Raw genomic sequence first — 24,982 nt, forward strand, 5'->3', positions numbered from 1 at the left:
AAAAAAATAAAAAAAAAAAAAAAAAAAAAAAAAAAAAAAAAAAGAAAGAAATTCTAAACTCTTTAGCATTTATACTTTTGCAAATTGTGCTAGCTAGACTTATGCTTGAATCTCTGTAATGACTCAAGGTACCACACAAATATGTTTGGGTTATATACGTCAGAACACATTAACCATCAAACGTTTAAGGGCTGGCCCATCAAACTCTATCTCCATTTTCAACGTCTTAAGGTCTTATAGATATACCAGATAGTATTAAAAGCAGAAATGTGGAAGATGATGCCTACTTGAAGTTTTAGTGATTTGTACTGTGCCCTATCCACTAAGTATGTGTCTATACGCATACTGTTTCTGTTACAGAAAATCTAGTTACAGTGAGTGCTGGAAGTGATAAAGGGCCTCTTTGTCTTTCTTTTTTGTTTGATAGCTTGATTTCATTTAGCTTTTTATTTTTATTGCTGAACTCTAGCTTGGGAGAGTTTTGATGTGTAAATCTTTTTTAGCTGTTCTGAGTTCATTATGTATGCACAAATCTGTAGGAATTCTTTTCTTGCTTCAGTGGATTCTGAGTACTTTCATAAGTGTTTGAAAATCAGTGTATGAAAAGGAGTCTTTTGATGTGTTGCTCCCTATACAAACTTTTCACTTTTTGAAAAAGGTGAAATCTGTTACTTTTCCTTCAAGAAGTGGATGAAAATCAATACATTCATCCATTCCCTTTTTTCTTTGCTTTCTCTTCTCATGGGATCACAGGGGTTGGAAGAGACCTCCGCAGATGATCTAGTCCAGTGCTAAAGCAGATTCCCCAGAGTAGGTTACATAGAAGAGTGCTAGGGAGAGTTTAGAATATCTCCAGAGGAGACTCCACAGCACCTCTGAGCGGCTTGTTCCAGTGCACTGTCACCCTCACAGTAAAGACGTTTTCCCTGTGGATCTTCTTGTGTTACTGTTTTAGCCCATTACCCCCTTTTCTGTCACTGGGCACCACTGAAAAGGGACTGACCCTATCCTCTTGATTCCTGCCCTGTAGACATATATAGGCATTGATAAGATCTCCCTTCAGTCTTCTCCAGGCTGAACAGAGCCAGGTCTCTCAGCCTTTCCTCATAAGGAAGATGCTATAGGTGCCTAGCCATCTTTGTGTCCCTCATTGGACTTTCTCTAGAAGTTCCCCATCTTTCTTGAACTGGGAAGACCGAAACTGGACACAGTACTCTGAATGTGGCCTCACCATGGCAGAGCAGCAGTGGAGAATAATCTCCCTTTACCTTCTAGCCATGTTCTTTTTTAATGCACCCCAGGATACCACTGGCCTTCCTGTACACAAGGGCACACTGTTAGCCCATGGTCAGCCTGTTGTCCACCAAGACACCTAGTTTCTTCTCCACAAAGTTATTTTCCAGCAAGTGAGACCCTAACCTGTGCTAATACATGCAGTTATTCCTTCTCATGTGTGATTCTGCATGTGCCCTTGTTGAACCTCATCATATTCCTCTCCACCCAACACTCCAGCCTGTTGTGGTCTTGCTGCATGGCAGCACAGCTTTCTGGTGTGTCAGCCACTCCTCCCAGCTTTGTATCATCAGTAAATTTGCTGAGGGTGCATTCTATCCCTTCATCCATGTCACTGATGATGATGTTGAACAAGACCAGATGCAGTTCTGATACTTGGAGCACCATGAGCTACAGGCCTCTGGCTAGACTCTGCTGCTGGTCACAACCCTCTGAGTTCTACCAGTCAGCCAATTCTATCCACCTCACTGGCCACTCATCTATCCTAAGCTTACCTATGGAGGTGTTATGGGATATCATGTCAAAAGGCTTGCAGAAGTCAAGGTAGAAAACATCCACTGCTCTCCCCTCATCTACTCAGCCAGTCATGACATCACAGAATGCTAGAGCAGCTTGGCAGTCACTTCTGCCAGCTCCCTCAATACTCATGTGTGCATCTCATTGGGCCTATGGATTTGCATGTGTCAAGTTTGCCTACTCAATCTCTGACCAGATCCTCCTTGACCAAAGGGAAGTCTTCTTTTCTCTATACTCTCCCTCTTATCTCCATAATCTGGGATTCCTTAATGTCAATCAACTTTCTTGGACCCCTTCTCCATCCAATGTTCTAAATGATGTAGGTAGGACCTTGAAGAGGTCAAAGTTGGCTTTCCTGATTGCTGCATCCAAGGCTGTCCCCAGCCTTTGCACTAGAAACCAATTGTTCCTTTTTATGTAAGAACAAACTCCAGTGCCACACTTCTTCCGCCACCTGCATCAGAAAGTTATCTTCCACGCACTGCAGGAACTTCCTGGAAAAGCAACACTGCCAGGCACACACAGTCCATGTCCCTCATGACAAAAGGAATTATAGTAGATTACATGTGTTTTTGTCACTGTAATTTGTTTTGTTTATTAAGCTCACAGAAGGTATAGGAAAGACACAAGCCAACTATTGGTGCAGTTTACTTTAGCAAGTAAGCTAAAGTATTACAAATTTAGGGAAGTACGTCTTTCCTATCTGATTGATGTAAAGGTTATAACCGGAATCTCAGGCAGTTGAGGAGAAAGAATAAAAATTAAAAATTGAAAAGAAAAAGAAAGCAAGCAATTGTTTAGAGAAGGTCTTCAGTAATATAAGGTATTTAGCAGTCAGAATCAGTGTTGCTTTTCTATGTATATATCAAAACTAAATGAAGGACTTACCAGAAAAGATTTTCCAGAAGCATCTGTAAGGTATAAGTGCCATTTAGAGGAGATGATTGGACAAAGTATAATAAAACAGAAGTGCAAATAGCAAGCTGTAGTCCAATGCTGAGATGAAATTTAGACCAGATGTTTGAAGTTGATGCTTAAATATACTGTACAACAAAGAAGAAGAGTCTCCTCAGCAAAGAATGGTTCCACTGATGAATTCAGAGGACTGCAAATGGGAGGAAATTGTAGACATCTTTTTCTAAACTATGTAGAACACAGAGTTGGATTTATATTTTAATTTTTCTCATAATTTTACTATATTGGGATTAGACCGAAGGAAGAAAGAAAAAAAAAAATTGTAGTTTTTTTTTTTTCTTTTTATTTGAACTTTTAATATAACAGTGGTAAATGAAGATTTGGCAATTATCTTAACTGAAACTGACAAAGAAACTTGGAATATCAAATATGCTTTTTCATGGAATCATGGAACAGCTTTGCATGGAAGCGAGCTTAAAGGTCGTTTGCTTCCAACCCCCGCCATAGTTAGGATTGCCATCCACTACATAAGGCTGTCCAGAGCTGCATCCAGCCTGGCCTTGGAAACGTCCAGGGATGTGGATTTACAGCTTCTCTGGTCAGCTAGTTCCAGTGCCTCACCACCCTCTGAGTAAAAAATTTCTTCCTAGTATCCAACATAAACTTCCCCTCTTTTAGTTTAAAGCCATTCCCCATTGTCCTATCACCATCAGATCATGTAAAAGATCGGTCTCCTTCTGTTTATAAACTCAAGTGCTGGAAGACCTCAATGAAGTTTCTCCAGAGCCTTCTCTTCTCCTAGCTAAACAAGCCCAATTCCCTCAACCTTTCTTTGTGGGAGAGGTACTCCAGCCCTCTAATCATCTTTGTGGCCCTCCTCTGGAACCACTCCAACAGTTCCACATCTTTCTTATGTTGGGAGACCCAGGCCTAGAAACAGTACCCTAGATAAGGTCTTACAAAGGCAGAATAGAGGGGAAGAATCACCTCCCTCATCATGCTGATCACCACAGCCTAAGATACAGCTGGTCTTCTGGGCTTCGAGTACACAGTGCTTACTCATGTCCAGCTTTTCATCCCCTAGTACCGCCCTGCCTCCAAATCCTTCTCCACAAGGCTGCTTTTGAGGAGTTCTTTTCCTAATCTATTTACGTACCCGGGATTGTCCCAGCCCAAGTGCAGCACTTTTCAAACATGTCAAGGTTGCACTGTATAGCATCCCTTCCCTCTATTGTATGAACTGTACCACTCATCTTGGTGTTATCACCAAGCTTACCGAGGGTGCAATCGGTCACAATGTCTAGGTTGTTGATAAAGATGAAGAAGAGCACCAGTCCAAAGACCCCTGGAGGAAATCACCCATGGCCAGTCTCCACCTGGGTAGTTCTTCTGACCACCATAACCATCCAATCAGTTCTTTATCTACCGAATAGTCCACCCTTCAAACCCATATCTCTCCAGTTTAGAGATAAGGATGTGGGTGTGGGACAATGTCAAAGGCCTTGCACAGGTCCAGGTAGACAACATCAGTTACATTTCCTTTGTCTACCTACGCCATCACTCCATCGTAAAAAGTCATTCTTGTTTATCTTCTATCTGTTTTTTGCACTGCAAAAATTTTGCACAGATTTATCCCACTTCTTTCTCTTAGGTCATCCAGGGATAAAAAAGAGATTCTATATGTCAAAGTATATAAAAAAACTGTTAGCACTTGTTATTTATTGATTCTCTAATACTTCTTTCACCTCTTATTAAGAAAAAGAAAAATACTGTTGTAGTCACTATTTTTTCTGTAATACATTATTTTTGCAATGACTCTTATCTGAAGACCATGTAAGTCTGAAGACCATGAGGTTTAACAAAAGCAAGTGTAGAGTCTTGCATCTGGGGAGGAATAATTGCATGCACCGGTACAGGTTGGGGGATGAGCTGCTGGAGGGGAGCTCTGCAGAGAGGGACCTGGGTGTCCTGGTGGACGACAGGTTGGCCATGAGCCAGCAGTGTGCCCTTGTGGACAAAAAGGCCAATGGCATCTTGGGCTGCATTAAAAAGAGCGTGGCCAGCAGGTCGAGGGAGGTGATCCTCCCCCTCTACTCTGCCCTGGTAAGGCCTCATCTGGAGTACTGCCTCCAGTTCTGGGCTCTCCAGTACAAAAAAGACAGGGATCTCTTGGAAAGAGTCCAGCGGAGGGCCACAGAGATGGTGAAGGGCCTGGAGCATCTCTCCTATGAAGAAAGGCTGAGTGAACTGGGTCTGTTCAGCCTTGAGAAAAGCAGACTGAGAGGGGACCTGATCCAGGTCTATAAAAATCTAAGGTGTGAGGGGCAGAATGGCGAGGCCGGACTCTTTTCAGTGGTGAGTGGAGACAGGACAAGGAGAAACGGCTGGAAACTGCAGCATAGGAAGTTCTGCACAAATGTGCACAAGAACTTCTTTACAGTGAGGTTGACAGAGCACTGGAACAGGCTGCCCAGGGAGGTGGTGGAGTCTCCTTCTCTGGAGATGTTCAAGACCTGCCTGGATGCCTACCTGTGTGGCCTGGTGTAGGGAACCTGCTTTGGCAGGGGGGTTGGACTCGATGATCTCTGGAGGTCCCTTCCGACCCCTACAATTCTGTGATTCTGTGAAGTCAGTAGGAGAATTTCTACTAACTTCAGCAGGGACCCTAGTACATATAATTAATTAAAAGATTACTAAACTTTTAATTATCTGAAAATTGTCTGCACTGGAAAAAAATGATATTAATCCCATAGTGACTGCCTTAAATAATTGAGGATGTTAGGAAAAACAAATGATGACAACAAAAATCCTACTGTTAATTAATTTCTGTTGTTACAGTTCCTTTACTGCTTGCAGTAGAAATACTGGACTTGGTATGATACCTACTTTTGATTAAAATCATAGCAATATAATCTGTGTACCTCAGGGCAGCTGGACTGATGGAGCTGCTGTGAGCAAGTCATGATAATGGAATTCCCTTAGGATTATTGTGTTCACTGTGAGCCACAAACCTTAAGACTAGCTTAGGAAATTGTGCCACTGGAAGAAAATGTTGTTAGTACTTTATATGGGATTCACAGTGCTATTTACTTTAATCACATTTTTCTGTAGTAATTTTACTCTCATCTTCTGTCACATTTCTTATCAGGTGACCAGAGTTCACCTAGGAGAAATAAACTCACTGTCTTGTTCAAGCTTTTCTACATCAGCAGTTTTATCAGCTCCTGGTGACTCAGCATAACCTTTAGTATCCAGAGACACTAGTGGTAAATAAACGAATGTAATCCATCAGAATGTATAAAAGATTCTGCTACCTTGGAAAAGAATTGAGAAATATTTTGTAATATTCTTTCTATTCTAAACTTCTTTTTCTAAGACTCGAGCAGAGGCTACCATTGTATACATTTATTTGTATAATGAAAGATCCAGTATCCTGTGACACCTAAAATGACGTTTAGAAAGAGTGCAGCAGAGAGCACTGCTACCATTTTCAATAACTAATACTTAACTACTGCTCACACTTTTCTATCTCTATTTTCATTCTTGCCGTAGAATACTGTTCCGTGCTGTAAAATCAGTTCTGAACATGATGTGATTAACCTTAGGGCCTCCCCATCCCTTCATTGCAAAGCCCACCTTGTACATGGCCTATGCTTTCTATTCATGTTCGCCATCTGATTTCCATATCATCCCGCTCACCCTCATGAGCCGCTATTAGCATAACAGAGCTTTAGTGTGACATTGATTGAAGCAAGCACTTGCTGAATGCAGTATCAGAGCATAATTTGCCAGAAATCAAATCTAATTTCCTATGTACTTTTAAAATTTATTTAAAAAAAAATTAAAATGGAAGTGCACTCAATCTGTAGTCTTAATTGTTCTTTTTTTTTCATATTTTTGCCCAGTGCCCTGGAATCCAACTAGCACATTTCCTTTTAGAGCCAATGTCTTTGACTTTCAAATGTCAATTAAACAAGTTTTTCCACTGTTTATTCCAATCCAGCTAATGTTACATCTGAAACAATGAAGGGTAATAATTTGATAGGCACAACACTTGGTTTCCTGCTTCCTAACAGTTTTTTTCAACAGATTCTTCTAATCACTTTAGTGCTTAGATTGAATTAAGCATTAAAGTAGCTCATAATTCTTTAACAGCCGAAGTATATCGAGCCTGCTGTTATTAATCTAACTGTACCTTTTCAGACTTCTAAAATGTTCCTCCTTTGAGAGGAGCAATAATGGCGTGAATAAGGTTTTTGCCAATGTTCTACTGATGTTGAACTTTGAGGGAGTCATGTTTTTAGTTAACCTTTCTGCAAAATATGAGTAATAATATTTATCTACCTTAAAAACAGCATCTGTGTATGTAGGTAATGAATTCTCTTTTAGGAAAACTGAAGTGCTTGTTCTGTAATCAAAGCCTTGCTGTCCCTGAATGGGACTACATTGCATTCTCTGGGGATAATGGTAGTCTTACTGATTCGGTAGTTGTACTTGACCAAAATTTATCCTACAAGCATTAACTGTTACTTTTGGTTGTCAATTCTCATTATTCGGCTGGAATTTGATAGATCAAATTGATATGGTGATAGCGTGCTGTAGCATCATTTTTATCTGTGTGCAAACAGAACTATAGCTGAAAATGATGGCAAGTTAAAGCAAATGGGGATTTCTTTCATTACAAAGCTTCTTTGAATAAATTAAAAAAAAAAAAAAAGAAGTTTTAGTTTTCCAAAAATGTTTTTTTTCATACCCCTTAATATTATACTATTAAATAGTTTGACTGGAGGGAATGGTTTTGTGTTTTTTTCAAAGACCAATAGAAGCAAGTTTTTCTGGAGATTAGGAGATTATATTTAGTTTAACTGGTTCATTTATTTGTTTTGTAGTAAATTTCTAGTAATTTCTTCTTCAGAGAAAAGCTAGAGAACAGATCTGTACATAATCATGTACCATTGTTTACTGGAGCCTTCTTAAATTTAGAAAATCTAAACCTGTTTCTCTGAGGCAGCATCTCATATTCACCTAGAATGGTAAATGCCAGAGGGGATTTGGTGTGTGACAGGGAGAGAGCAGAGCAATAAGGTCAACCTACACAAATTGGATTATCCAGACTGAGACACCACCTTAATTCCTGCTTCTTTTCAGTGTCTCTTTTTGCAAACGAAAGGATTATTTTTCTGCTCTTAAGAAAATGAGGAATGTTCAGAATTAGGAGTAGGTCCAACTGTAGATTGAACTAGTAAGTTTGTCTCTTGTTGTGCTTTCACTAAATTATCTGAATTTGGTCCTTGAAAAGTCTACTACAACGAAAAATCCTGTTAAGTACGTGCATTTAGAGCTATGGACTTACTGTACAGCCTTATGTGTGACCATGTTTCAGATAAACATTTAAACTTATCTACCTGCATTTATTTGGTTATATGATTTGAAAGATAAGCTCATGGAAAGGCCATGCCCTTCTTCCTTCTGTTGTGATGTCTCAGAGCACTGCCTGTAACACTTAGCACCAGTAGACCAAGGCTGCCTGTGAAGTGATCTTACATACCTTATCATGCTTATCATGATCTGTGGAGATGAATTCCTGACACTCTGTTTTTAGCCTCAATAGGAAGATTATGATCTTGAGTCCATCTATAATGTTGCACTGACTCATGCATAGTTCCTGTTCAGTGAAGAAGTTAGAAGTTTTCTGCTCTCCACTCTGAGTTTGCTATTGATTTTATGTTAATATCCTGGGAAATGAACTTCTGTGGCTGAGCAGCAAACACTGAAACAATTCAGTGACCTCGTTAACTGGTTGATCAGAACTATACCTTAGTGTAAGGTATGCATTCAGAAATGGAGTTTTTTAATTCATAACCAAAAAATCTTTCTCTCCCTTGCCATATGATTGAATGAACAAATACACATACTGTTTGCTATATTACTGCTTTCCAACATCTGAAAGGATTGCATACAGATACGCTAGATAAAACAATGTGAGGGAAAAAACGGGACACATGCTATAGTCCAGGGCTGGACTGGAGTAGAACAAGCTGATTTTGGATTGAGTATTCAGAGCAACACCTATGCCCTTATAGCAGCCTCCGAGCATAAGAGTATAAATGGACAGCAACAGGGTACCTAACCCTTCAGAAGACTGATGCTTTCTGAGGCCCCAGGAAGGGGCAGACACTTCTCTCTCCAGAAAGTCCAAAACTTGTGCTCAGGAGTGTGAGGTAGAAGAAAGACTCCTTTTATAGTTCTCTCCTTCTGCCTTCTAAATTAACAGTGGTGCATGTTTATTAAGTGCTTTACAGTTCTTGTAAGAGTGCTATACCAGTGCTATCGACTGCATCACATAAGTACAAAGTGTATTAAAAAAAAAATAAATCAGATCTGCATACATTTCTGTGCATTTAGCAGATCTGCATCTGTGCTGTCAGCAGGTGTAATCGGAAGCTGAGTCTTGATTGCTCTTCGTGCCTAATTAAATAGTTTGTAATTATAATGGTGAAAAGATGGTTTTCTAAAACACTGAAATTCTGTTTACTTAAAGCTTAGTAGTTCCTTAAACCACCTCTCTCCACAGCCAGCTGAGCAATAGTGGAATGGAAAAAATTTACCTCTTTAATTATTTTTCCCCTTTCTTCAGCCTATTGGAAAAATCAGCAAGTTTTTTGGTAAGAGCATATGGAGATGCTGATTATGTTTTTAATATATCTTACATATCCAATTCCATTGAGCTACAGTGTTGAACCAAGGCTGAGAGATTTGCATCAGAAAGTTACTTTGTCACATGAGAGTAGTCACTGATGTTGTTTTTCACTCTGATCTTCCATCACTGCTTCTTCCCCACTTTTCTTCTGCACATCAAAATCTTTTTTCACCCTTCATGCTCCCACCAGGCATCGACTCACTGTTCTCCATTAGCATTCCCAGAGAAGTCAAAACACATCTCCTTTTCAAAATTGTTCACTTTGGAATGCTATTAATGCTATCTACTTGAACACAAAGCCAGTCCTGATTCTTCTTTCACATTTTAACTTCAACTTATTCTTCTTTTCCTTTCTATCTTCCTGTGCTCCTGAAATACATTTCTTCTTACTCACTTCTCTCCAGCCACTAACTCTGCAACTCTTGCTTTTTTCTTGACTTTTCACAAGCTAAAATCTCCTAAGTCTTTGATGCTTTAGCAAACTTCCTTTTCACAGCAAGTCCTTCTTCCCACTCCCTTCTTAACCGCACTGTCCCTCATAGAAGCTCAGGGAGTGCTTAAACTTCTATTTCTCTGCTATCATCCAGACCTTTCTCTCCTTTCTCAATCATTTTTGAAAAGCTAGAGGATCAGAATGAAAAAAGTAGTCTATATATCCTGATTTATCCTGTGCAACATATGATAGCTTCAGCAGAATGATAAGTTATGTGTAGTGTATATTGTACTGATGATACTTGCTCAGATGGAAGATAGAATATATCCAGACCAGCATCATAAACACTGTTGAGCCTTAGCATTTATTGTTGTTTGTTGTAGAGTTTATGCTAATGTTTATGGTTCTAATGCTGCTTTTTTATTATTAATGTATTTAGTAAATAGATGTATTAATTCTGTCTAATTAGTATATCTGGTGTTCCATATTGTTTTCTTTTCCCTTATATCTACTTCATTTTCCCTTTGCAAAATATCCTGAATTTGCACTATGTTTTTTCTCTTACATTGTAGCTCCCCCACAGTTTGTGGTGAGACCACGAGATCAGATTGTAGCCCAGGGTCGAACGGTGACTTTTCCTTGTGAAACTAAAGGAAATCCCCAGCCAGCTGTTTTTTGGCAAAAAGAAGGAAGCCAGGTAAGATATAAGTTCCCTATAAAATTTTTCAAGCCTTTCAGAAAAGTTATACATAGATTATTTTTTAATAAAGATAGCTTTCAAAAGAATTTGTCTTTAAAACAGCTACTATCTTCTACCAACATTTTGTTGCTTTTTTGTTTTAATATTAGCATTGTGAAAAGCACAAAGTCCATTTAAGTGGGTAAAATTTGCGGTATCGTGCAAGGATATAAAAAGCAATAGTAGGTATCTTAAATACTTCATTCTGAGACACCCAACAAACAGGTGGGTGAGACAAACATAGCAAATAAAGAGGTATGACTCAACTTTTAAGTAATCAGTGTCAGTAATTACAATTCAAAGCTTGTCTAGACATGATCAAGTAGATACATAGCTAGCAAACAGATTTGCATTGGCAAATTCTCACAGTACATCTAGATATGGTTTCAAACATTCAACTTCTCTCTTCTGTAGAATTATCTCAGGATATTTCTCAATGTTTTTTTGGAAATATTTTCCTGAATCCTTATTTTCACTGTGTGAAAGCAAAATTTCTGATGTTGCTAATGGGGTTGCAATCAGCCAATTCTACCTTGCATAGCTTGATGTTTGAATGCAACATATTTTTTGCTGCCTTTGCTGCACAGGCAGGACAAAAGTAAAGCATTCTCACTTTTAACGTGTGGTTAGTATTTTAACTTTCAACATTGTAAACTATGTGCCAGATTGCCCTTTTTTACCTTAGGAAAGATTGGAAGGGATAGATGAACATCCAAGGACAGTGCCTTCTGCAATTTTGTGATGGAGCCTGTTTTGACTTCATCTGTCTATGTAGCTTTTCTATTTGATCTATAAGTTTTTCGAAAGCCCTGTGCTCCTTTTTCCCATACAGTGAGATGTGGATTAACTAAGTATCTACCTTGTGCTGTGCAGTGCAGCTGTGCCTCTAACCCGGAGGCACTGTGTAACAACTCAAAGTGTGAGTTATGAGCCTAACCACCTATTTCCAACTTTGAAACATCTGCTTGTTTCATCTTTTCACCAGGTCAGATAACTGGCCAGAATGACAAGACTAAAACTAACAGCATTTGGTGCCCTGTTGCATTTAAATCTTACAAAGGTGCAGTGCTTTTACCTTACAAGTGTAATCTCATATGAGTGTAAGCTTAGTCTTCAGTGTGTTTCTTTCAGCTCATTATTTACAAAACTTTAGATCTAACCTCTATGGATCACATTCTGGAAAAGCATGATATTGTGTGTTTCAATCATGTGAACATTTTTCCAAGGGGAAAGTAAAATATCATCTTGAAATTACGGTGGGAAGTACTGATGTGCTAGAAAACATTTCAAAACACTGTCTTGCAGAGAATTTTAATAACATGGTAATGTTTATGTCAAGTGAGCTTATAGTGTTGCACTTGAATCTAATAGAGTGGACATCCATCATGCTGTAATAAAGAGAAAAACTTCTAATTAAAATAGAACATCATTTGCAGGATTAAAGTCATTTAGTGTAATTGAAAAGTGTTAATACTCTATTTTATCCTCTTCCATTGATATCACTTCAAGGGTAAAAACATTTTAAGGTTAAAATGCATCTTGTGTCTTTAATTGAATGTTATTACCTCCTGATTGTACCATGTTGAAGCTGTTTAATTGCAAACCTGGAAAATTAATTACCATATTGAGAACCAGATCCCAAGGGTTAGAAAGTCCTTTTTTGACAAATAAATGCAACATAAAAATTGATACCTACGTGGTTTGTAGTCAAACCTTGAAACATAACTCAAAGTGATTCATTATAACCATTATGTTAATCTTAATTGAGCATCATTTAAGTGTTAGCATCAGGTTAGCATTACCATCTCAATATAGAACTTGGCAGATTTTGCCATGAGACGTCAAAGAATAGGTGCGTTTCCATTTCTTCATTAAAACTGGACGATGGATTTTTGGCTGAATTAAAGCATTGTCCACTGAAAATCCTTGACTTTTCACCTTTATGTACTTGTTAAAAAGTTGTTGCCTGGATTTTCAATGCTTAATTCTGCTTTTACTCAAGCACTACAGTTTGCAGCACCGCTCTTAACACTTAGAGTAATGCTATGTAGTCACGTTAGCCCACTTACCCACTAATGGCAGAGCATTTTTAATTCTGAATCTATTTCTTCACACTATGTTTTTGAGCATAACCATCTTGAAAGGAGGGGAATTCCTGTGTAATTTCTTCTGCTGTCTTGTGACTAAAGAGCTGGTCCTTTTTGTTTGGTAGCATGTTCCCCACAGTCTAACAGCCCTTCACCAATAGAATGTGCCAGGACAGGCCATCTGTACACTTTAAACTCTCTGGATTAAATTTAGATAAATCCAGAGAAAAATCTGGATTTACACCTAAAGTGACTCTTGTTTTGCTGTTTTCAACCCAGCATGCTCAGATGAGTAAACCTGCAGCTAGTTAAATCCAGTGAGGTTGTAAAAGCATTAAAATAGTGGACTAGTTCTGTAACAGGACAAACTGCAACCTGTTAGTTACCTGATTCTTGAAAGGAAGATTCATGAGACTAATCAGCTCCTACTAAAGTGTAGAATATTCTCTGGAATATGTTACTCATGTCTCAGAAGAAAATATTCTTAATAAACGAGTCCTTGCTGAAGATAAAAAGAAGGCTAGTCTTACATTTTTAATGAAGGAGATTTGGGGTTTTTTTCTTCTTGAGTTTTAGGAGCTTGGCCCTACACTATCTTTCATTTTGTTTCCTTTTACTACTTGTGTAATAATATAGGTATTTATGCCAGGAACAGATCATTATGCAAGTTTCAAGACAGTTTAGAAAACCAGGCAACTTTTTTGAGACCCCTTTAGCCCTACAGCCTAAAATTGTTTCAGAATGTTCACACTTTTTTTTTTTTTTTTTTTTTTTTTTTTTCCCCTAGTTGAATCTGACATTTACTGAGTGGTTGTTGTATTTTGAGGAAAAATTTTGTGTGAAAAATTTCTCAGAACATTGAAATGGAAAGGGGGCAAAGGGTGAGACTCATCATATGGTAACAAGTAGTCTGTTAAGTTAATACAATTAGAAAGATACTTAGAGTGTGAGATCTCTTTCTAATGTTAAAATCAGAGAGAAATATGTGAGTTTTACTTTAAAGCAAAATTTTTTGAAATTCAAGTTTTTTGCTCACCAGTTCCTAATAATTTTGTTGTAAAACATTGAGGTCAACTACAGAAGTAGCAGATTTGCAGAAAATTCATTTAGTATCTTACTCTATACTTTGAGGTACTTCCTTTTTAGTTCATATAGATAAGCTTAAAAGTTAGTAGAGAGTCATAACATAGCAGAGGAACAGAGTCACAGTAGTGACTAAAAGCTTATCATAGCGTGGTAACAATGTTTTGAGATATTCCTGACACAACAATTGCAAATTTTATATGGCAGGCTTGTTGAGTTGATATTAAATTCAGAGCCTTTTTGTTTGGAATTTATGAATTCATTATTATTGTTTAATTTTTCTCCTCTGTTTTTGTCATATCAGGCAATGCTACCAACATTTCTACATACATTGCCTCTCTTGTCCCATCCTCTATTTACATAAAGAGCTGCTGTAGACATATTTAACTTTTTCTTTGTGAACACAACCCTCACCACTAAAACCTTTTCAGTCTTTTTCTGTATTATTGATTCATTCAATCCTTCATCATATTCAATGACTGTAACGTTCATTTTAGTTATTCTTATTGACAGTTCTCTTTTCCCCAGTCCAACCCAAAGGCAACAAAGGCAAAATCTAATCTCCCTCTTCTGTGCTAACTGGTGTCTTATCCTATATATATATATATATTATTTTTTTTTTTTCTTGACAATTTCTACATCGGATTTATGCCCTTCTTCTTCACCCTCAAGGCTCCATGCAGTTTTCCTGCTTTGGTATATCTCAGTTTGAATTTCCTTTTGCATCTCCTTTAAGCTCTGTCATCCTTTGATCATAAAGCTTCTCCTACTTTATGATCTGTTTTTTATCTTCCCAGCTTTACTTCTGTGCCATGTTCTTACTTTCTACTTTGCCCAGAACATATTCACTGCCAAACACTACCCGTTAGTTCCCTTTGCTCAATTATTTTTGCTAGTTCTATAATGTTTACTGCAGTATCATATCCCCCTGGTATGGTAGCAGCTAAGTGTATTATTAAAATTATTAATTCAGAATGATGATATATGTATAACAAGTACAGATCACTCAAGTGTGATTTTGCCTAAATTGCCAGCTAGAAAACACCATTGTGTATTATGAAAAGGCTGTTTATGATTTGAACTGCAAAGCAGGAAGAGCTAGCTCTGTATATTCATTTCAAAATCACCCACACTTAGTTTTTCTTTTGATTGATATAAAGAGATTTATATCCCTGGCCAGCAGGTCAAGGGAGGTGATCCTCCCCCTCTACTCTGCCCTGGTAAGGCCTCATCTGGAGTACTGCCTCCAGTTCTGGGCTCCCCAGTACAAAAAAGACAGGGATCTCTTGGAAAGAGTCCAGCGGAGGGCCACGAAGATGGTGAAGGGCCTGGAGCATCTCCCCTATGAAGAAAGGCTGAGTGAACTGGGTCTGTTCAGCCTTGAGAAAAGGAGACTGAGAGGGGACCTGATCCAGGTCTATAAATAGCTAAGGTGTGGGGGGCAGAATGGCGAGGCCGGACTCTTTTCAGTGGTGAGTGGAGACAGGACAAGGGGAAACGGCCAGAAACTGCAGCATAGGAAGTTCTGCACAAACATGCACAAGAACTTCTTTACAGTGAGGTGACGGAGCACTGGAACAGGCTGCCCAGGGAGGTGGTGGAGTCTCCTTCTCTGGAGATGTTCAAGACCTGCCTGGATGCCTACCTGTGTGGCCTGGTGTAGGGAACCTGCTTTGGCAGGGGGGTTGGACTCGATGATCTCTGGAGGTCCCTTCCAACCCCTACAATTCTGTGATTCTGTGATTTTAAGGAAAAAATCAACATGTCTTTAATTGATAAAAAAAAAAAAAGCGATGCTGTTGTATTTTGAACTGATGTAAGATGAATTGTCTTTGCAGAATCTGCTCTTCCCAAACCAGCCTCTCCAACCCAACAGCAGATACTCAGTATCACCAACTGGAGACCTCACTATTACCAACATTCAACGGTCTGATGCAGGCTACTACATTTGTCAAGCACTGACAGTTGCTGGAAGCATTTTAGCAAAGGCTCAGCTGGAGGTTACTGATGGTAAGCTATAGAAATTCCGTTTTTTTCTTCTGTCAGAAGTACTGTAAAAGTTGTGTAAAAAAAAAAAAAAAAGCAGAGAGGTCACTTAATTCATAAAAATAAACAGGTGAATTTCTACAAAACATACTGCAAGAATCTCTGCGCAGTTCTCTACAGCATCAAAAATAGACTGACATGTAGTTTGCATTTTGCACACAATTCTTAATAGTCCAAACAAAGGACAGAGCAACTTAGAATAGGGTTGGGAAGAAGGGAAGCTGCTCAGTTCTCTAGAGCTAAAGTAGGTCTGCAAAAAGATTATGAAGAATTAATAGTTTTATGACTAAAATAATGGGCTGGGGTGCAGAAATAAACAAGTCTAAGTACCTGTCTTGGTCCCAGCCTTCAGCATTATGTTAGGCAACTTTTTTGGAAATATTCTTAGCTCAATTTAAATGAACACAGTTGCCTTGAATTTACTGGAGCACTGTTAAAATATAACAGCTATGTACTGTAGCCTTTTAGTTTACATCTGAAAAAGGCACAAAGGTACTTTACTTCCTCAGTGCTGTGTTCTAACAATTTTTCAGTACAGTTAGATGTGTAAAGAGTTATTTAAATACACTGGCAGAGTAGAGTTGGCAAGAAAGGAAAAGTGCTGCATGATCTGATGATGCTTTCACTTTCAGAATTTTGGGCTTGAATCTTATCATGCCTTGAAGTTTACCTTAGTCTGTGTACAAACATCAACCCTTTACATGCATAAGAAATCCTGTTGATACCCCTCTTCATCTTATTGTGGCTAGAAGGCAGTTTACATCCTTTAATGTTAACAGCAAGAGAATTCCTCTAACGCTAGGAGACCATGGCATTCCCTTGCATTATTATTCCTTATCTTAACGGAATCATTAAATTTCTCCTGACAGACTTTGATGAATTTTTGCCATTAAAACTGTTGTTATATGCAGAGGTCTACTTTTATAGCTCCCTTAGAGACCTGCCTGCACCATGAAAGTTTGAAAAGATGTCTAATTCTGAATAATCTGACTTTTCATAAGAGCATATTCATCACAAATGACAGGTAGAGAGGTTCAGGCACATGTTATAGAGGTCTGAGCATTAATTTGATGCCTTTTCTTTGTTTTCCAAAAGCTGTCTATATTTTTATGACAAGGGGAGATAATTTCTGCCTTATCCTTGCATCTTTACAAGCATATTGCTTTTTGCTAAAGCAGTTTCTGGAGACTAAAGGCTAACCTTCGCTCTGCAATCTCTTTAAGTCCTTTCTGTCATGATCTATGACAAAATGATGCATTTTCATTCAATTCAAATTTAAATGTAGATTAAAAGGTCATTTAAAATTAATGGAAAGGCAGTATTTTTTAATATCTGTCCATAGTACTGCCTGATTCAGTGCCGTGAGTGTGATTGGAATAAATAGAACACGCAAACATTGGCTAGAAGGGCACTGAGCTGTTAATGGTTGCACCTGCTGATGCTGTACAGATTTACTGCAACATGGGCCGAGAGGATCAAATCAGGTTCAAGGATATCAGTGATGAAAATTCTTCCTTTTGACAGCCAAAACCTGTGGTCCATCTTTATCTATTTCTTGTATGAGATAAAAAAAAGAAATCCTGCCTGACCTGTTTGGAATTTTTATTAGTTTACTTAAAAAGTTAACAGAAAGCTCATAATGTGTCCATGCTAGAATGCAAGCTTAATCATAATTAGTTCTGATTTAATATGACATGCTTTCTCCTTTGCTGAGCTCTGCTGCTGAAGGAATACAAGGCCTGTGTTCTTGAAATGCTTCCCAGAACTTACTGTCAGTGTGATCATTACAAAACAATGGAGGGTTGCTTTATAGAAATACCATTTCATCCTTGAGTCAAAGGGCAGGTAAGGTCAGGAGAAAAGTGCCAAAAAAATATTGTGAAACTGAAATTATATACATGAATGTACCATTAGATCACAGATATTTTTTAATTGGTTTCAGCTAGGATGTTAACCATAAATGTCTAACTAATCTGTTTTAGTTGATGTTGAGCAGAAGTTATGGAAGCTAGAGATCTTTATCAGAAGGGAAATCTATTGATTTTAAAAATATGATAAAAGATAAATGCTGTACATGCTAGCTATACACTTAAGCATTAGTGTCCCAGTTTTTGGCTGGGGATTCCAGTTTTACTTCATAGCCCAGAATTTTTCTGTTTGGGTAATGATTTAATAATAGTGGCGAGCCATCTTTTTCATTTTGAACACATTTTTGTTTGATCCAGGGTAATTTAGATCCAATTGAAGTTCCAATACAGAATGAAAACATATGTCATGTGCAGAAAAACAAGTGCTTAATTATACCATATATAGCAGTGTTTCAGTTGTTACATTTTTGCACTTACAAGTCTTTACTGGAAATATTTTTAACTCAAGTGTTCACATGAGAAGAGATTACTAGCTGTGATGAAATATGCTGAGTTGAGTGATAATTTTGCTGATTATGGACGGTGCTAAGAGCCCATAGTGTATTTGAAATTCAAATCTTATATTGTCTTGAAAGGCTATAATACGATCTACTGTCTAATGCACATCTGGAAAAGCAATATCAAATCTTAGCATTCCTTTCAAACTCAAGAAGCGAATATGCAGATTGGAATCTTGAAATGACATATCATGCAAATAAAGCAAGCGCTTCTCTCGAACTATGTGTGTATTCATGATAAGAATAAAGTGTATTTTTAATTTATTCCATAGATTTATCCGCCATGCCCAGAATATTTTGAAGAAAGTTCCAGTATATGCTTACCTATCTTTATTTAAATTTACATTATTTATATATATTAATAGAAAATTTGACAACTGTTTGCTCAGCTGTAGGGTGGGCCTACAGTTTACCCAACAGCTGCTGTTTGGAATGAGGACTGGATAGAGGATCAAGCTTAACATCCTGCAGTAGATTTCTCTGACAACATAAGAGTGAAATGTTTTAGGATGCTCAACAATGATTTAGAAAAGAAATTTAAGCCATTTTTCCCAGCCTGCAATGCAATTTTTAAACTGTGGATCTATTGAATATGCTGGGGTATGTCTCTTAAAAGAAAATAGGAATAAGTAATTGATATCACTCACAGTTTAGCCACCTGCAAATCTGTCCACCTTCATTCCTATCTCTGATTAAAGTATTTTATAGCAACTGTGACATTTCCAAATGTCTTCTTGTGAAGCTTCTGAAAAAAAAAAAAAAAAAAAAAAAAAAAAAAGGTGGAGGAAGGAATGGTAGGAATGGTCTCTGTTTTCCCTTTTTGCTTTTTGATGCATGAAAAAAGCTTAATGTGAGCCAGCAGTGTGGTCTTACAGATTGGAAAGCAATCTGTATCCCGGGCTCCATCAGAAGAGGGATGGCCAGCAGAGACAGGGAGGTGATTGTCCCTCTCTACTCTGCCCTTGTAAGACCCCATCTGGAGTACTGCATCCAGGTCTGGAGTCCCCAAGTACAAGAAAGACAGAGAGCTGTTGGAGAGGGTCCAGAGGAGGGCCACAAAGATCATCAGACAGCTGGATCACCTTCCCTACGAAGACGGGCTGAGGGAGCTGGGCTTGTTCAGCTTGGAGAAAAGAAAGCTGTGGGGTGACCTCATTGCAGCCTTCCAGTACCTAAAGGGAGCCTATAAACAGGAGGGGAGTCAACTCTTTAAAAGGGTACATAACAGCTGGACAAGGGAAGATGGTTTTAAGTTGAGAGAGGGAAGATTTAGGTTGTATGTCAGGGGGAAGTTCTTTACTATGAGAGTGGTGAAGTGCTGGAACAGGCTGCCGAGAGAGGTTATGGATGCCCCGTTCCTGGAGGTGTTCAAGGCCAGGTCAGATGGGACCCTGGGTAGCCTGGTCTAGCATCAAATGGGGAGGTTGGTGGCCATGCATGCAGCAGGGGGATTGGAACTTGATGATCCTGGAGGTCCTTTCCAACCCAAGCCATTCTATGATTCTATAATTCCCACCTGTCAGGAGAGCACTCTGCCCTAACATAGTAGTGTACATCATAAGAATTCTGTGAGTTGTGTCTCATTTTCCTTTGTCATTCTCTGTTTTTAATTTCATTTTGTAATTTGACCAAATTCCACCTAAATTTGCACATAATTTTAGTTGATCCAAATTGCATTTATAGGGAATACACTGTTTATTAGCAGTAACATTTGCTCTCGTACTCTGCTCAAAATTTAAGCTCCATTTTATCAAAAAAGCGATCTGGTATTTTTTAAATTGCCAGAACATGTGAATATATGGCTGCTGGAAGATAGTTTCAAAATGGTTTTTTGTTGTTGTTCTTTGTTATTGTTTTTGAATGAAATTAATTTTGAGGTTACTTCAAGTTTTTTTTGCAAATATGATTTTGTCATACTAAATGTTTTGTGAAATGGATACAAATGTTTCATAGCAGGAGAAAAAAAAAAGTAAAATAAAAAAATCAAAAGTGTAAAAGAAACTAAAAAAAATCCTACCCTTTTGTGAAGATTTTTTGTTATATTTTTGTTCTTAAGGATGCTTATTACAATATCTTTCTAAACCTCTGAGTTCTGTGTCCTTACTTTGGGTGACACCTATGTAGTAGGAATGCAAGCACATATACACACATTTTAGAGAAGATTTACAAGTCAGACTTGTGAAGACAATATAGTCATTCACAGATCAGTGGAAACCCTAAGTGTTCATTTAACCTTTAGCCTTAGTGTCATGGAAACCTGTAGTGGTCTTTCACCCATAACACCCTTGAAAATGAAGATTCCTTCTGGCCAGGGGACTTTCAATTACATTATTGATCAAAGCTATTTAAAAGATTATGAGCTCCTCATTTGAGCTGCAAATAATAATAATAACAACAACAATAATAATAATAATAATAATTGCATGCCAAAGAACAATATCTGAAATGCTGTAGGTTTTGAAAATACTTACGTTGCTACATAGATGAAAGGCAATTAGATGCAGGAAGTAACAATTGAAAAGTTAGCAAAATAAGGTGTTTTTTTCCTTAATTTTTTTACTAGCTGGAAAAGTGGGAGTTGCTGTACATTGAATTTAAATTTTAGTTTGAATTCGCTGCCAGCATAGCTAGAGCTTGAGTGCATATAAACTGAGATGGACTTTTGTTTCACTAAGTAACCGAACTGTGTGATCATAAGGAACCTTAATGAGATCAAACTTGGATATCAAGATGAAAATGCATTGCATTCTATCTTTTCATTTCCTATCTCTAATGTCAGCTGGTAATATTTTAGAATTTTCAAAATAGCTTCCAAGTTCTTGGGCTAATAAAAATCTGAATTGACATTGGATTTTTTTGTTTAAATTCCAACTCACACTCCAAGTCTTGCTAATTTCTATAATTCAATCCATTGTATCTTTTGTTTTATAATCAATTATTATAATTACAAAATGTGCCATCAACATAATCTTAACATTTCCTGTTTATTAAACAGTATAACAAAAATACTTTGAATCTACTGAAGGTTCTAGAGGTTTGCATCTCAAACAGCTCGAATACAATAGAAAGCATATTTCTTCAAATAGGTTATTTTCACTTCATTGTTAGAGTAGGACATTGTGTGTGGAATATAATGATCCAGATTCTCAGAATAAAAGATTAAAATTCAATTGACACTAGTGGAAGCAGTCTGATTTTTACACCATCTAGGAGCTAATCTGGTCTATTACGATATTTAATGTCATACTTAGTACTGTGAGATTGTTCAAAGATTACAAAAGCAGCAATGTAGCAAGTAAATATATAAAAATTGGATGCTGGATTCTCTTGTACAGATTTTATAACATTTTTTACTTTTACAATTCAAACACTTCACATTCATTTTGTGTAAATACATTATTTATTAACATGGAGTTATACTTTGTTTATCAGTTGACTGTGAGAATACAACATAATTGTACATAAACAGCATAATAATTTATGAAAAATTATTCTTTCAAGAAAAGCGAACGTGAGCATTTTACCTCATCTTTAAGATATCCCACTGACCATGGAATGAGGCTTGTATGCAGTCATGCACTAATTCACTAGTTAGAGAATTCCTTATGGAGCATTTCAAGCATGCAAATGTAAATTGTTAGGAAAAAAATAACAGAGTTCATTGCTTTAAAAGGTGACGAGATGAACTGATAAGCACTCTGTTAAATGGCTTGATTAAGTCTGAAATATTTTCCACTGGAAAGAGTCATCATTTAAGTCGCACTAAATGTGTCTAATGCTCTTAGGTATTTTCGCTATGGACTACTCACAAGTTGTGAATGAATGAGGAATATGGTTGGTACCTGTGCTAGAATTCATACAGTGTTTCACTTTGAACTTGGACAGATTTTCTCTTGTAGACCTTAAATGTGATAAGTCATTAAAAACGTTTTGATCTGAGATTTAATCCTGTGCTTTTTCAAACATGTAATGTAAGTGCTTTCCTAAATTGAATGAAATAAGAAATGCAGCATAGTTCTTTTCTAAGTCTTTATTGTCACTGTGTCTTAATCAAATGGATCTGAGGATCTTTGCTGGCAGACTTTTATATATGTAAGTGTTGTCTTACAGTAGCAAAATGAGCCCATACAAAAACTGTTTTCAAATATACCGAACAAATATCAAAATGTATCTGTGAGTCTTGCAAAAATAATGTTCATAGCCCTGTTGAGGCTAACATAAACCAATCTGTTGAAAGTGGTACAAGATCAAGCAAAGGACTAAATGTAGCACAGCACTGTCAAAGTCACGAATGCCAATATATGTGTCGTTGTTCAGTCTTGACAGATAGACCTCCACCCATCATCCTCCAGGGGCCTGTCAATCAGACATTGGCAGTGGATGGGACAGCTCTGCTGAAGTGCAAGGCTACTGGTGACCCGCTTCCTGTTATCAGTTGGTTAAAAGAAGGCTTCACTTTTCTGGGCAGAGACCCTCGAACTTCCATACAGGATCAGGGAACCCTTCAGATTAAAACTCTGCGGGTGAGTAACAATAACAAAGCAAATGCTACAATATGTGGCTAATATGAAGCTGGTAGTGCGCCTTAGGCAGCTCTACTATCTTGCTGTCTTCTGACTTCAAAGTCAACTTAGTTGTCTCCTTTACCATGCAACATTTACCAAGGACAAATCTTATTATTTTGTACTTTGTCACTGTGGTAGTAAAGGGAAAAAAGAAGAGCCAACTTAACAACATATACTACTACTAGAAATCCTTTGAAAATATAATTATTTATGCGGTTGATACGGTGGAAGGAAGGGATGCCATTCAGAGGGACCTCGACAGGCTGGAGGGCTGGGCTCGGGTGAACCTGATGAGGTTCAACACGGCAAAGTGCAAGGTTTTGCATTTGGGCCGGAAGAACCCCAGGCACCTGTACAGGCTGGGAGGAGCGGTCCTTGAGAGCAGCTCGGCAGAGAAGGACCTGGGGGTCCTGATGGACGAGAGACTGAATATGAGCCAGCAGTGCGCTCTGGCAGCTCAAAAGGCAAATGGGATCCTGGGCTCCATCAGGAGAGGGGTGGCCAGCAGGGACAGGGAGGTGATTGTCCCTCTCTACTCGGCTCTTGTGAGGCCCCACCTGGAGTACTGTGTCCAGGTGTGGAGCCCTCAGTACAAGAAAGACATTGAGATTTTGGAAAGGGTCCAGAGGAGGGCGACTAAGATGATCAGGGGGCTGGAGCACCTCCCCTATGAGGACAGGCTGAGGGAGTTGGGCTTGTTCAGCCTGGAGAAGAGAAGGCTGAGGGGTGACCTCATTGCAGCCTATCAATACCTGAAGGGAACCTACACCCAGGAGGGGAGTAAACTGTTCAGAAGGGCTGATAACAGCAGGACTAGGGGAAATGGTTTTAAGTTGAAGGAGGGAAGATTTAGGTTGGATGTTAGGGGGAAGTTCTTTACTAGGAGAGTGGTTAGGCCCTGGAACGGGCTGCCCAGGGAGGTTGTGGATGCCCCGTCCTTGGACGTGTTTAAGGCCAGGTTGGACGGGGTCCTGGGCAACCTGATCTGAATGTCTATGTTTGGTGGCCCTGCTGGGCAGGGGGGTTGGAACTACATGATCCTTGGGGTCCCTTCCAACCCGGGTGATTCTGTGATTCTGTGATTCTGTGATTTATGTTGCAATAAAGCATGAGTGGCAGGTGGGTAGACATGTAAGATGACAGGACCTGGTTATCTTTCAGATAGTCTTACCCTGAAGCCATTGGTCTTTTGATTCTATTAAAAGTTAGTCATTCATTTTCAACACCTGAACATTATTTCCAGGGAGCCAGTGTGCTAGCAAGGGAGTCCATCAAGACTTTTGCCATGCTCTTTCTCCATCATTGAGTCTTGGCAGTCTTGAGTTGCGCTGATGAATTCTGATGTTATGTTAGCTGCAGATATTTCATAAGGCTATGGATGGGAGATGACAATTCATGCTGTAACATACGTGCAGTCATATGCAGAAGAATTTCTGTTCAAAATGAAGTGCCTATCAAAATATTTACATTTTGATACATATGATAATATTATACTTTGAAATCTTGCAGTATTCAGGATAGCATAACACCAGACTTTGTTGACAAACACTGTATCACTAATCTTTCTTTGGGTTTTTATTTTTTTACCTGTTTAAATAGATGTTGCACTTTTCTGTGTGTATGTGAAGAAGCGTATGTCTAGAAAAAGACTAAGATAATGTCCTTACTTGTTAAGAACTTACAGACAATTTCAGCAGCCTTTTAATTTAATCAACATAAATTTCTGAACATGGATTTGTCATCCAAAAATTTTCCATAAATGTAGCTGTTAGGGACAAGGTAACCAGCAGTTTTGTTTTCTGGTGCCATCTCATCAGTGATTGTAGATGAATTGTTAACCTCCTTGGAACAAAATGGAATTTATTAAAAAATTTATACTAGCTTTCCTTGAGTAAACAATTTATCCTTCCTCCCTGGGCTGAAGGCAGGTTTAGGCCATGAAGGTTAATGCATTTTTCCTGTAGAGATGGATTAAAGAGTGCGCTTGAATTCTCCAGATTCCCCAGTAGTGTTAGAAAACAGCAATTAAAGGTGGAAGCTTAGTGATTTCAAACAAATTTTCAGGCATCGATGATGGGCTGCTGTGGAGTGTCCATGAGGCAGAAGCTCCTGGGATACCTGTCTGCATGCAGCTACACAAATAACAAAATAGGGTCTGAATCGTGCCAGCGCATTTATTT

General features: G+C 38.3%; 1 protein-coding gene across 1 annotated transcript in view; it reads left to right on the forward strand.

Annotated features, from left to right (window-relative positions):
* ROBO2 (roundabout guidance receptor 2) overlaps positions 1-24,982 on the forward strand; it is a 409,630-nt gene that overhangs the window by 290,807 nt on the left and 93,841 nt on the right. Inside the window, exons 7-9 of the mRNA XM_042867094.1 lie at positions 10,430-10,554; positions 15,605-15,776; positions 22,555-22,760. Coding sequence (XP_042723028.1) covers positions 10,430-10,554; positions 15,605-15,776; positions 22,555-22,760 — 503 coding nt within the window. The remainder of the gene's footprint in view (positions 1-10,429; positions 10,555-15,604; positions 15,777-22,554; positions 22,761-24,982) is intronic.

The sequence above is a fragment of the Lagopus leucura genome, unplaced genomic scaffold (genome assembly GCF_019238085.1).
Source record: "Lagopus leucura isolate 7727_CA_CO unplaced genomic scaffold, USGS_WTPT01 Super-Scaffold_100001, whole genome shotgun sequence".
Lineage (NCBI taxonomy): Eukaryota > Metazoa > Chordata > Aves > Galliformes > Phasianidae > Lagopus > Lagopus leucura.